Source organism: Onychostoma macrolepis, chromosome 05 (assembly GCF_012432095.1).
Source record: "Onychostoma macrolepis isolate SWU-2019 chromosome 05, ASM1243209v1, whole genome shotgun sequence".
In the NCBI taxonomy this organism is placed as follows: domain Eukaryota; kingdom Metazoa; phylum Chordata; class Actinopteri; order Cypriniformes; family Cyprinidae; genus Onychostoma; species Onychostoma macrolepis.
Window position 1 is genome coordinate 22,022,526 of NC_081159.1, and position 15,271 is coordinate 22,037,796.

Sequence of the window (15,271 nt, forward strand, 5' to 3'; positions counted from 1 at the left end):
AAATTTGGGTAACACTTTAGAACAGGGAACACTTATTCACTATTAACTACGACTTTTCCCTCAATAAATTCCTAATTTGCTAATTAATTAATATTTTAATTAAATTAAAACTAATTAATATTTAGTAAGGTAGTTTTTAAGTTTAGGTATTGGGTAGGATTAGGGATGTAGAATAAGGTCATGTAGAATAAGGCATTAATATGTGCTTAATTAGTTCTAATAAATGGCTAATATTCTAGTAATATGCATGCTAATAAGCAACTAGTTAAGACACCCTAAAATAAAGTGTTACCCAAATTTGTTCTAATAAGCTCACGTAGCAGGGAAAATAGAATGCTACATGCAAATAATAAAATACAGCTAATTATAAACACTACCGGTCAAAAGTTTGAAATCATTACGAATTTTTTTTTTGAAAGACGTTTTTAAAAGAAGTCTCTTACGCTCACCAAAGCTGTATTTTATTCGGTGAATACAATACAATACAATACAATAATATTGTGAAATATTATTGCAATTTAAAATAATTGTTTTCTATTTGAATACATTTTAATAAATAATTTATTCCTGTGATGGCAAAGTTGAATTTTCAGTATACAGTACCATTAAAAATGTAGGGTGCATAAGATTTTTCAAAGAGACATTTCAAAAACATTTTTAAAAGTTCGAACTTTTGACCAGTTGTTTAATCGTGCATAGTTATAAAGCAAAATAAACAGGCTTATCGACTTTTTGTTAATGTCAAAAGTCTCTCTATCTAATCAAATACCTACATGGACCGTTTGAGTGGCACACCCTCATACTCAACAACCATCAGAGGTGGGACCAAGTCTTTCAAGTCACAAGTAAGTCTCGAGTCTTTGCATTCAAGTCTCGAGTCAAGTCCTGAGTCAAGACAGATAAATCCCAAGTCAAGTCCCGAGTCAAGACGAGCAAGTCCAAGTCGAGTTGCAAGTCCTACAACTTTAAGCTTCAAGTCCTAAACAAGTCATTAGTGCCATTTGCCCAAATGAGTGTCTCTGTATTAATTACTACTGTAAATTTAAAGCCATTAATAGTCTATAGTACGTATAATTATAAAGATATAATAATTAGTGGTGTTTCATTGAGGAATGAATCATTGTTTGTGAACAAATATAGGCCTAAGTGAATGAATAATTCCTTTTAAGTCCACTGTTTCATTTGTTAACAATTCAGTGATTTTAACGAATCAATTGAGTCAAATATTTAATAACTTGCTAATATGTAATACAGACGCTCATTTATCGCCAACTACTGACGTAGGTCTACAGAAATAGACATAGCTTTATTGACATGATTGTCGGGTATTATTTATAGTATTTACAAAACATTTATGGTACTTTAAGTCCTAAACTGATCCGTTGATACAGAACCTTAATTAAGAGATACATGAAATGAAGCGGAAAAGTAAATATATAACAATAATATAGCCAATACAAATGTTAAATAAAAATAAGAAACCATCGGTGAAAGGGTTTAAAAGATGGATTGGATGATGTGTTTTCTTATTTCTCTATATTATTAATGTTCTTATATAGGCTATTCCTTCAACAAATATTGATAATAACAAATTATTCAAATTTCATGCTGTCACGGAGACGAGCGCAATAATAGCCTAGTTATAGCCTAATCATGGCGCTGCACTGTCTTTGTTATTCTTCATTCAAAATAAAATATTAATATTTTAATAATTCTAGGGGTTGAGTTAATATATGTTAAGTTTACGAGTTACATGTCTCTTTGTCACAAGCCTAAACCAAACATGTCTGGCACCACATCGTTCACTAGCCTATAGCAGGTTTAAGAAATGAGGCATGCAAAATTATCCACGGCAAAACTGTAGCTATTCAGATACACAAATATATGTTAGAAAATGTATTTTGTGTTATAAACAAGTTCATAATGATCACAGTTGACGGCTTAGTTTAAGGGCTATATGTGCGCTGTAAGAGCTGTCAGATTTGCAACACGTGAATTCATCCATTTCTTTTGAAAGATATGAAAGTGAGTGGCTGGTAAACAGGAAGAATAGAGTGAAATTTATATCTATAGGCTACATACAAGCGTTTGACCTGAAAAAAAAAATCTAATTATGTTTGAAAGGTTTAGCCTATTATTAGCTACTGCTGTTTCAATACACACTAATCATAGTGTGATCATACGCTTCAGTAACCAGCCTATATTGATCAGAAGAGTCGCAAGTCCTCAAATTTGGGACTCGAATCAGAGTCAAGTCTCAAGTCATGCGACTCGAGTCCACAACTCTGAAAACCATGAACAAAATGATGCAAGATAAAAGAAAATAGGACCTGCTGCAAAGACTATATACTTCCTATTTTCAGATAGATTTTTCCAATCTTATCTTCCCAAACTGTCTACATCAAAAACCAACAATGGAGTAGTAGATAATTACATATCTGGGTCAGTATCAACCTAAGAGTGCCTTTCAACCCTCACAATACTCAAAAATTTTACCAATACCCATTCACTTTATTACATGTCATACAACCTGAATTCCGGAAATGTTGGGACGTTTTTTTAAATTTGAATAAAAAGAAAACTAAAAGACTTTCAAATCACATGAGCCAATATTGTATTCACAATAGAAGATAGATAACATAACAAATGTTTAAACTGAGAAATTTTACAATTTTATGCACAACATGAGCTCATTTCAAATTTGATGCCTGCTACAGTTCTCAAAATAGTTGGAACAGGGGGGAAGTTTACCATGGTGTAGCATCTTCTCTTCTTTTCAAAACAGTTTGAAGACGTCTGGGCATTGAGGTTATGAGTTTCTGGAGTTTCTGGAGTTTTTGTTTTGTAATTTGGTCCCATTCTTGCCTGATATAGGTTTCCAGCTGCTGAAGAGTTCATGGTCGTCTTTGACGTATTTTTTGTTTAATGATGCGCCAAATGTTCACTATAGGTGAAAGATCTGGACTGCAGGCAGGCCAATTCAGCACCCGGACTCTTCTACTACAAAGCCATGCTGTTGTAATAGCTGCAGTATGTGGTTTTACATTGTCCTGCTGACATACACGTCGTCTGGAGGGGAGCATATGTTGCTCTAAAACCTTTATATACCTTTCAGCATTCATAGTGCCTTCCAAAACATGCAAGCTGCCCATACCGTATGCACTTATGTACTCCCATACCATCAGAGATGCTGGCTTTTGAACTGAATGCTAAAGACACGCTGGAAGGTCTCCCTCCTCTTTAGCCTGGATGACACGGCGTCCATGATTTCCAACACGAATGTCAAATTTGAACTCGTCTGACCATAGAACACTTTTCCACTTTGAAACATTCCATTTTAAATGAGTCTTGGCCAACAGGACACAAAGGTGCTTCTGGACCATGTTCACATATGGCTTCCTTTTTTGCATGATATAGCTTTAGTTGGCATCTGCAGATGGCAAGGTGGATTGTGTTTACCGACAGTGGTTTCTGGAAGTATTCCTGGGCCCATTTAGTAGCATGTCAATGACAGAATCATGCTGGTGAGTGATGCAGTGTCGTCTGAGGGCCCGAAGACCACGGGCATCCAACAAAGGTCTTCGGCCTTGTCCCTTACGCACAAAAATTTCTCCAGTTTCTCTGAAACTTTTGATGATGTTATGCACTGTAGATGATGAGATTTGCAAAGCCTTTGCAATTTGACATTGAGGAACGTTGTTTTTAAAGTATTCCACAATCTTTTTACGCACTCTTTCACAGATTGGAGAGCCTCTGCCTCTCTAAGACATCCCTTTTATGTTACAGACCTGATGTCAATTAACTTAATTGGTCACACTTTATATTATGTGGCCTTAACTACTATGTACTTACACCAAAGAATAAGTACAATTTATTTTTTGTGTTCATACTGTATTACAAAACACTTTTGCTGCTATTGAGGTGGGATACAGGTAAGGTTAGGGACAGGTTTGGTGGTATGGGTAGGTTTAAGGGTGGGTTAAGGTGTAAGGGATGGTTCAACAGTGTAATTATAAATGTAAGTATAAAAATTAATTACATATAGGTATTTTTAAATATATAAGTACAATGTAAAAACATGTATGTACACAATAAGTGCACTGTACCAAAATATTAATTTAAATGTAAGTACATAGTAGTTAAGGCCACCTAATATAAAGTGGGACCACTTAATTAGTTGCTAGATGTTCTCCCAGCTGATCTTTTCAAAATTTCTTGCTTTTTCAGCCCTTTGTTGCCCCCGTGCCAAGAGACCTATAGCAGGCATCAAATTTGAAATTAGCTTATTTAGTGGATAAAAGTGTAAAATTTCTCAGTTTAAACATTTGTTATGTTATGTATGTTCTACTTTGAAAAAAATATTGGCTCATGTGATTTGAAAGTCTTTTTTCATTTTATTCAAATTTAAAAAATGTCCCAACATTCCCGGAATTCGGGTTGTAAATGGTAGACACTCAAGTTCTATAGAAACATATTAGCTGAGCTCCCACACTGTCCACCATGTCATGGACATATATACTGTTAAATACGTTTTCATTGCAAAATTAAGATGCAAATTATATTTTCGGAAAGGTATGATGTCGCTTTCCTAATCTGGGTTATTTGTTTGCTTTCAAATTATAAATACATAAAAGATTTTACGTAAACCATGTGTTTTTAAAGAAACTCATACAATTTGCACATGTATTTGTTTTCTTATTATTTTGAGAAAACTGATATTTGGATGCACTTTTTTTGTGTTTGCATGTTATTGCCCCTAAGCCTAGCTATTGAACACACTGGATTATACAGATATGATTGAATTATTTAAAAAAATATTATTGTAAAATATCAAGATGACAGGGTGGACACAAAGCAGAACACACAAAGCATGACAAAATATGACAATGAAACATTAATTCAACTTCGAAAAAAAAAATATAATAATAATAAATAATATAATTACATTCTCAATCACATTGATATACACCCCACCCCCCAATCATTTGAGATTTTTAGCAGTATTAACTACAAATGAATGCTATGTCCACCTTGTCATGTATCATGTATGTGTCATGTATGTGTCATGAGTCTAAGTGGCCGACAGGGTGGACATTTTGAGGTTCAATTAGCATATTAGCTTACAACAAACTATGACTAGCTAATTAGTTAGTCTGGTTGTTGAAGAGAATTTGGTATATTTTAACTTACATACTTTGAAAATACTGTATTCTAATCACTTCTGGCATATTTTATGCCGACACGGTGGACATGTTAAGCTTTGGCAAAGCACGTAAGCAAACTCATACGAAGAAAATTTGTCAATTGAAAAGTCACCAACTTACTCACCTCAGCCGTTGAAATTCCCGCCACTGAAGAGACAAAAAATCTTTTGTCCTGATGTCACTAAAGGGGATGGCCTTTTTTTTAAAGGGGCGGATTCCCCAATACGACAGGGTGGACAACCATTCAAGGGACATAGAAAACCTTTTATTTTTTATTAAATAAAAATATTGTTTTTATTACCAAATGAACAATATACTCAACTTGAGTAATCTCTTATTTACCAAAATATTAATAGGAGAACAAAATTGTTATATTTTATGATTTGACAATATTCTACTATCATTCAAATTTAATGAGCAGTGCATGGGACTAGGGATATGCCGGTATCAATTTTTCATGTTACGATTAATTGCTAATGTTTTTATCACGATATTACGGTATTATCACGATGTTGAAATTTAGTTGCAAAAATTACAGTTGTCATATTACAGTATAACAGGTTTAATAACTTTTTTCTTATAACAAAAATATCTGAACATTTAAATACAATAAAGCAATACACAAAAAGAAATTTATAAAGTTAAAAATTTTACACAGATTAAAGTGCAAAAGAATTAAAAGACCAATAGGTATCACTTTACAGTGAGATCTCATTAGTTAACCTTAGTTAATGCATTAACATTATCAATGAGCAAAAGCTACATTTGCTACAGAAGTTATTCATCTTTGTTAAAAAATAATACAACTGTTAGTTCATGTTAGCTCGGGTTCATTAAAAACAAAACAAAAACAAAAAAACAGTTTATAACACACAATTTATAATTATTTTGATTTTAACAATGTGCTATTAAATATTTGAATTACCTAAGATTAATGAACGTTTAGAAGAATTTTTCATTGGGAGTTTATGTTAACTAATTAATTAACTAATGTTAAACAATGAAGCCCTAATGTAAAGTATGACCGAACGATAAAGAATCAAAACACTTTCAAACAATATCTCTAAGGCATGTTGTAATCCAGATTAAAATGTAAAAAAGTTTTAAAATAAATAACCTATTTAGTCTAAATATTAAAGTAGCTATTTGGCGCTGTGCTGAACACCACTGCGAACACAAAAATCTGAATGGCTATTTAAATGATTTAAATACGTTAGAAGTAGCTCAGCTGCTTTGTTTTCTGGGTTTCCGGGGCAATAACGATGCATCTGCTGTTCAACGCCATCTGCTGTCAGAGAGTGCTTGTTTACATCAGAGTGCACATGCGTCTTTAACGCAGCATGCAGCGGTGTTGTGCATTTAACCAGTTAATGGGAAAAATATTCTTAAAATGCATTCAAAATTCTGAATAATTTTTAATAAATAATAATTTTTGGTATTTTGAAGTGCCCACGATAACAATGCCGTGCATATTCATTATCGTGATATATCGCATTACCGAATAGCCTACCGGCACACGTCTACATGGGACATAGCATGCATCCTCTTATACAAATCTAACAAAAAAATCTAGAAAATGTATCTAAAGAGCCAAGTAATGCTTTTGTCATGAATATAAAAACTTAGCTTAATATAACACACCCTTTCATAGTCATTTTTATGTTATCATGGCAAATGAGTTATGTACAGGACACCAAAAGGCACCCTACAGTGATATTGATCCATCTGTCTCACAGCATCCTTTCCTTTACTAAACTCTTGAAAGATATAACTTCAATCACCTTTTTGTGTTCCTTTCACAGAACAAGCTAACAAATACCAGGGTTCAAAGGTGGACATTTCCCTAAGGCTGCTCCACTGGTGAGAACACTCTCAAGATTGTCCGTCCATATTTTTTGCTGGCTTGGAGCAGGTGAATCATCTGTTTCTCCTATCAGCCCTTTCAGAACCAGGTATCGCTGTTAGTGTTCTTCACCAGTTTGAATCGTTTTGTGGTGCATATGAATCGCAGCAAACCTCTTGAAGTACCTAAAGCTTGTTTATATAGCTTGTATTTTTAAACATAGTTTTGCTGAAAAGTCTCAACTGTTTTTGTCCATACAATTAAAGTTGATGGGATTTTAAAAAAGTAATTGAACCCAAATGACTTGTATTGACATTGTATTGTATTGTGATCACTGTTTTGACAAAAAAAAAAAAAAAAAATCAGATTAACGTCTTAAGTTTGAGTAAATAATGAGTTAAAAACCTAATGAGTTAACAGGTAAAATGTGATAATTAATGACTTCACAACTCTGTTGCAAGCAGAGAGCCATTTGGTAGTATTTTTAGCAAAGATGAGGAGGCACCACCACAAGTCAATGAAGCATATCAGTGTTATCTTACCAAACACAACTACAGTAGCTGTAGCACTGCGTCTTTTTGCAACTACGTTACTGGCGAGGCAGGTGTAGTTGCCGGAGTCAGAGAGTCGGGCTTCATTGATGATCAGATTGTGGTCAGCACGAGTGTCAATGTTATCATCTTCAAGGGAGCTGACCAATTCTTCATTTTTCAACCACTCCACCTGACAAAAAGAGAAGTTTTTTATTAACCAATGCTGTAAATAGCAAAAGAGATATCAGTTTGTACACTCAGTGTAGAATAGTATAAACTGTAATTGAAAGCACAGTGACCATTCATCTTGGACACTGCATTGCACACTGTGCTTATTCAAAGAAGAAATAGTTCCTATCTCACACAACAATGAAAACAGTTGTTTATTTTTTGGTCTGTTTGTAATTCATAACTTAATCTTGGAAGGAACACAAGGGCTGAGGGCACCATTTGAAGAAGGCTGTGGTGTTAGCTTTTTTTTTTTTTTTTTTTCTTGGGTCAATCCTAAATCCATCTGATTTGGTTATTGCTTTCAACAGAACATGGTTACTAAAATATAAAATTATAGGTCACATTTATGCTGAGCAGTAGCTGCAGTGACGCCCTCTTTGCCCTCTCTTCCTCTACTTTCATCACAGCAAGTTAAACTTTGCTCTATTCACAGATTATTTCCCAGAATCACATTAGCCCTCATGCTCATAACATGCTTTAATTATTTTGTGAGCCATATGACTAACCCAGATGCATAATTAGAGTGATTAAGTTTGGGATGCAGCACTATAAAGCTGTAAAAATACAGTCTTGAAGTCTAAAGTCAAATGGTAAACTGTAAAAAATGCTTACAATTTTAATGGTAAAAGACTGTAAAAATGCTAAGGTAAAAAAGTTGTTAATGATACTTTCCCTTACTTTACATGCTGAAAAATTTAATAGATCTAATGGGACATTCATTTACAGAAAAATACTGTTAAATGTATACAATTTTGGAAGTGAAAAAGAACAAAGCCATCTTACAATTTACAGTGAAAAACTTTCACTTTTCATGGATTTTCATGGAAATTGTTTCTTAAATGTTTGTGTTTGTGTGTGTGTGTGGGAGGGGGGGGGGGGTACATTAGTGTTTTATGTTACACCTTATTTTGTTAAATAAATGTTTATTGCATTATTTGTGTCTATGACAACATACACCTTCTATATTTTAGCATTTGCCTCAACTTGTGAAAAAGCTATTTATGATAAGCTTTAATTTACCATTTGACTTTCTCATTGTCGCCTTTGTTTCTCAGGAATTTGTCATCATATATTATAAAGGGGAAAAAAATTATTAGTAATTTGATATATTATCTTCTCAGTTAGTGAAATATATGTTTGCTTTTTTAACTGTAAATTTTTTATCTGTAAAACTTAAAAATATTGCTACCATATTTTTTGGTCAAGTTTTGGCAACAACAGATGCCTTTTTTATGCCGTAAATCTCACAGATTTTTTAAGCACCGTTTTACTTAAAAAAAAAAAAACATCTTAGTTGGTCTCCCAGCTTGGACAACCTTATTAGCCTGGCATATTTTGCTAGTTTAAGAGGTATTTGGGGCACTTTACAGTTGTTCAGACAGCTAACACAGCTGGCCAACCAGTTTAACCCAGCTGAGACCAACAAATCATGCGGTTTAAGCTGCTTTTTCAGCAGGGAGTAATACTACTTATGTATGGAAGTGAAGAGCACACTTCTCTTCTAATGTATTTACTCAAGTTTTCAGGGAAACTTGGGAGTTGAAATAGGCAATTAGCCCACAGTGAAAGCAGACCTCTCTGTTGAGACATTTGCCATGCTCTGCATTCTTGAGCACCACTTCTCAGCCTTTGAAAAGGTGCAGAGCACAGACATGAAGAGGAGAGGGAGAAAGAGAGAAAGGGGGAAAAACAGGATAGAAGTAGAGAGGGAGTGAGAAGAGGAAAGGTAGGGGACAAATACAAATTAGCTGGGTAAATGTGTGGCAGACAATGTGAGAAATGAATGGCCTAATTGGCACATTTGTTTCAATTACAGCGTGGCTAACGGTGGCAGGGCTGACGGAGGAGGTTCCACAGTCTCAAGAGGATCCCATGATTTCATTAGTGCCTCCATCCTGCCTGATTAAGGTCCTTTTGACAGGAAGAGATCAGTCGAAGAGAAGACCTCGCTGTTATCACAAACACAGGGGCTATTTGGCTCTCAGGACAGGAGGTCAGAGCCGCTTAAAAACTCAGTACACTTTTGAACTCAGTAAAACAAGGTCACAGGAAATGTTTGGATCAGCTTTGCAGGTGGTGTTAGAGGAGGTTTGTACCTGTGAAATGTGTGAATGGTGGAGTAGAGGCTGTTGAAACTGCTTCATATTTCAGCAGGGTAATTACTAAGATTAAACAGCTCTGATAGACGGCCCTCAGGGAGCAGAAATATAACGCTGCCTCACTGACTGTGAATTCAATCAAACCCACACGCGCACAGCACAACGACAAGACCGACACCAGCAGACACATCTACAATCACTTTGAAATTGCTTTCGACACAACCTTTGATAGCACAGACAGGTAAATCAAAATGTATGCAACCGCTTTAGTTTTCATCTTTGCTAAATAATGAGCAAAAAACTCAAACAACTTTCAAATGGTACTCAGTTTAAACAAAACACTGCAGTTTCATCTCTAGAATATGTTTGTGTAAATTAATTCACATAATTTAAATTAATGCATATTCTTGATAGTTGTATTTGTTGAATCAAATGTTCTTGCTGAGTAGCTGGCCAAATATACTACAAGTTTACTAATAACAAGGTTTCTTACAACACAGGGAGTGATTTAGATTCAGATGACCATTGTCCACCTTCCCTTCTGACATTTAGAAATAAGCACGCTGTTTTTGGTACTGTACCTAAGACTTCTATGAGTAAAAGACATCTGATTGGATTATCTTTTCACATGTGAAATGAGATCTTTATTAGATGAAAATTAACCGACATACTGGTTTATTTATGGCAACAGAATCTTGCTTGGGGACCCTTGCAAGAACTTGGCAGAAAGGGCTTACTCCAGTCTTGAGAATAACAAGACAATGAGCTGGAGAGTGTGGGCAACACAAAGTGTCTGCTTTTGTGGAAAATGGACCAATTTTTCAAGTAATTCAAGGGCTGCCAAGTTCTCAGGGTGAGTAAACTGCTGTAACTCTACAGCGAGTTGTGATTCTAATGCTATTAAGCTCAAGTACTCAACTGCAGAAATCCCACGGCTGTGGAATCATGGATCTGACCCCTAATGCCTCAACATATGCAAGAGAAATCACTATTAACTTAACCCAAAAATGAAAAATCTGTCATTGATTACTCACCCTCATTTCGTTCCAAACCTGTAAGACCTTTGCTCATCTTCAGAACACAAATTAAGATTTTTGATGAAATCCGAGAGCTTTCTGACCTTCCATAGACAGCAATGCATCTATCACATTCAAGGCCCAGAAAGGTAGTAAGGACATTGTTAAAATAGTCCACATCACATCAATGGTTCAACCTTAATTTTTGTGCGCAAAGAAAACAAAAATAACGACTTTATTCAACAATTTCTTCTCTTACGTCAGTCTTCAACGAGCGTTCACGAGAGCACAATGATGCATGTATGTGGTCTTACAGGTTTGGAACGACACGAGGGTGAGTAATTAATGACAGAATTTTCATTTTTGGATGAACAATACCTTTAACATCATCCCTGTAAGTGGTCAGTTTATCTTCTACTTAAACTGTTTTATTAAATTTTGAATATTAAGCCCTACTTAGTGCAAGCAGTTCAACTATTTAAATTATATTTGTATTTGGGACTTACATTTTGTTACAGAGACAATTTCTTTGCAGCGTCTTCTTGACACAAGTATACATTATTTTACACTTGTCTTGATATTAATATGGTGTAAACTATGGTTTGAGCAATATAATTAACAGATTTTGCAATTCTCATGGCCAACATAAAAAAAAATCAATTGGCATTGATTAGCTTTACATCATGCTTTTTTTTTTTTTTTTGTAAGAATGTGATTAATAATTTAATTCCAGTGTTTCTATAATAAATGAACACTTGGCTGATTTTCTTTTTAGTTGTACCGTATCTACACATTTAAAAATTCAAGAGTTATCATAGTTGGTACTTCATGTGCCAATACATTACTCCAAGATCAATATAAACATTTATCAACATATCATAAACAATACTTCTATGAACTGGATATCTTAAAAAAAAAAGAAAAAAAAAAAAAAAAAGAAATAGTCTCGCCAATCAGCAATTATGTTAGCAATACTATGCAGTGTAGACAGTTTACCCCCTTTTGTAATGAAAAGAAATATCAGTGGGCAAGTCAAGTGATCCCTGGAATCCAAGTCATGTATTTTAAATTACTCCGTGCAGCCTCATTTCACAAATTAATTCTGACTCATTTTTTTCTTATTCTCATCAACTCAATTTCAAAAGTTAGAATTCTGTTTGATTCCCAATTCTAGAGCATTAATATCCCTTGACACACTCTGAATTCAAATAAAAATCCTAAAATATAAAAAGAAAGAAACACATACACACACATACACACACACACAATAAATTAACCTCAGATCTGGCAAACACACAGAGGGAAAAAGGCAAACACTTCTATGACTATTATGGTGTTGGTCAATCACAGAGAAGTAAAGGCAAACAAAAGCATAAAGCACAGGGTTGTCTCTTTCATCCTCTCCTCTCCTGAACACACAACCACATTACCATTCTCCCCAGATCAGCCTTATCACAGCTAAACACATAGAAACAGGATATCACCCAGCTCCAATAGGCCTGTAATTGGCTTGTTAGATCATGAGGATCATCACTCACTTTGATGGTGGCAACAGGACAGGAGAGAGAGAGAGAGAGAGAGAGGGGGAGACAGAATACATGAAGTAAGCACTGAGCTATTGCTCTTTGTATGGATAATCTCCTGATGCATATTAAAAGTAATTAGAAAAAAATAAAAATAAAAGAAAGCTAAGGAAACCATTCAATTCAAGTTTCAACTTTGTGTAAGATATTTCGCCAAAAATTCCTTACAAATTTTTTTTTTTTGATGATTGTCGTGCAGTAAGGGTATAGCGCTATAAATGTCGATCAGCTCAGATCATTTGGCCTTGGCTGAATTTGATTTGAGCTCATGACGAAATATTTGGCTTTTGACTGCAAAGGTTGGTGTTTGACAAATCTAAGCACAGCCTAAGACATTTTAAGAGTCTAAACCTTTGGATGAGGAGATCCACATGAAGACAAAGATTTAAATCTCCATTTATTCAAATAAGATACTGAAGAGATCTTATTTGTTATTTCTCTTTCCTCTTAAAGCTTTCCAAGTCAATAGCTAGAAAATAAAACAGTAAAAGGGAAGGTGAATATATTTCACAGAAAGTTTTGGGAGCCACATCTCTCCAAATGAAGACTATGCCTCAGTAGCATAACTCAGAGTGCATCATCTCATTAAAAAGATTTTTATGATAACAGTTTAGACCAACTATGCAGAGAGTCTTAAGCAGCTCTCTGGGGAAACATTCTCAATTTCGCTCTAAAACAGGAAACTCATTCTTTTTCTAAAAGGTCATTTCAGTGTTTTTTGTGTGTGTGTGTGTGTGTGTTTGAGTTGTGCCGAGAAGCCCACCCTGCGTAGACAGTATCATGTCACTGTATAATTCACATTTAGATTCAACACATCAATACTGCTTATTTTCGAAAGGAAAAATACACTCTTTTAAGGGAACAGATTCCCCCTAAATTAAAGTAATCATGTAATTCTAACCCCCTGATATTTACTTTCTTCAATAATATCAGCAACTGCACCAAATTGCAGATTTTTGCTCAGTTTGGGCCTTTAAGTTTTTTTTAAGTTTTTTTTTTTTTAGTTTTTTTTACTACACAAACTCCACTTATCATACTATATGAGCCATAAAAAGCATGATGTATCCAATACATCATGTCATATATTTATTTGATATATGCCCACATACAGTTAGGTCCATATATGTTTGCACACTGACACAATTTTCATAATTTTGGTTCTGTATGCCACCAGAATAGAATATTAAAATGAAACAAACAAGTGCAGAAATGGAAGTGCAGACTTTAAGCTTTACTTCAAGGGGTTGAACAAAAATATAACATAAAATGCTTAGGAATTATAACCATTTTTATACACAGTCCCCCCATTTTCAGGGGCTCAAATGTAATTGGAAAAATAAATATAATCATAAATAAAATGTTCATTTTTAATATTTTGCTTATAATCCTTTGCAGGCAATGACTGCCTTAAGCCTGGAACTGATGGACATCACCAGAGACTGGGTTTCTCCCTTTGTGATGCTTTGCCAGGCCTTTGCTGCAGCTAACTTCAGTTATTGCTTGTTTGTGGGTCTTTCTGCCTTTAGTTTTGTCTTAAGCAAGTGAAATGCATGCTCAATTGGGTTGAGATCAGGAGACTGACTTGGCCATTGCAGAATAAAAAAATAAACTTTTTTACCTTCAAAAACTACTGGGTTGGCTTTTTCTGTATGCTTTGGATCATCGTCCATTTGTACTATGAAGCACTATCCAATCAACTTTGTTCCATTTGACTGAATCTGGGCAGACAGTATATCCCTATATTCTGTCTTCTGTCATATCATCACTAAACATCAGTAACCCAGTGCCACTGGGAGCCATGTATGCTAATTCATCACACTGCTTTAGATTTTTTTTTTTTTTTTTGGCAAAGTCTAATCTTGTTTGCACCTTGTGGTGAACCCTCTGTATTTGCTCTGGTGAAGTCTTCTCTTGACTGTAGACTTTGACAGTGATGTGTCTACCTCCTGGAGAGTGTTCTTGCGTTTTAGATGGATGTTGTGAAAGGGTTTTTCTTTTCCATGGAGAGGATCCTCCAATCATCCACCACTGTTGTCCTCCATGGATGTCCATGCCTTTTTATGTTACTGAGCTCACCAGTGTGTTCTTTTTTTTTTTTTTCTCAGAATGTACCAAATTTACATATTAAAAAGCTGTAATTCCTTAACCTTTCCTCCAATTGTGATGAGAATAACCTCAAATTAAAAGCTCAGAGTGTGCACTTTAAGCCTATATATAACTGTAACTTGAATATGTTTTGGTCAACAGCTAAAATAATAAAAATTGTGCCTGTGTGCAAATATATATGGATATAGTGCAAATGTAATATTTGAGATGATGCACTCTGAGTTATGCTACTGAGGCATAGTGTTCATTTGGAGAGATTTTGCTCCCAAAACTTTCTGTGAAATATTTTCACCTTTCCTGTGTTTTCTTTTCTAGCTATTGACTTGGAAAGCTTTAAGAGGAAAGAAAAATAACAAATAAGATCTCCTCAATATCTTATTTAAAAATCTCTTCATGTGGATCTCCTCATCCAAAGGTATTATGCACACACACACACACACACACACACACACACACACACACAAATATATACAGTGAGGAAAATAAGTATTTGAACACCCTGCTATTTTGCAAGTTCTCCCACTTAGAAATCATGGAGGGGTCTGAAATTGTCATCGTAGGTGCATGTCCACTGTGAGAGACATAATCTAAAAAAAAAATCCAGAAATCACAATGTATGATTTTTTAACTATTTATTTGTATGATACAGCTGCAAA

At 34.7% G+C, this 15,271-nt stretch overlaps 1 protein-coding gene across 3 annotated transcripts in view; it reads right to left on the reverse strand.

Annotated features, from left to right (window-relative positions):
* Positions 1–15,271, reverse strand: part of unc5db (unc-5 netrin receptor Db) — a 164,834-nt gene that overhangs the window by 41,708 nt on the left and 107,855 nt on the right. For all 3 annotated transcript variants that reach the window (XM_058775723.1, XM_058775722.1, XM_058775721.1), the window contains exon 5: positions 7,590–7,770. In XM_058775723.1, coding sequence (XP_058631706.1) covers positions 7,590–7,770 — 181 coding nt within the window. The remainder of the gene's footprint in view (positions 1–7,589; positions 7,771–15,271) is intronic.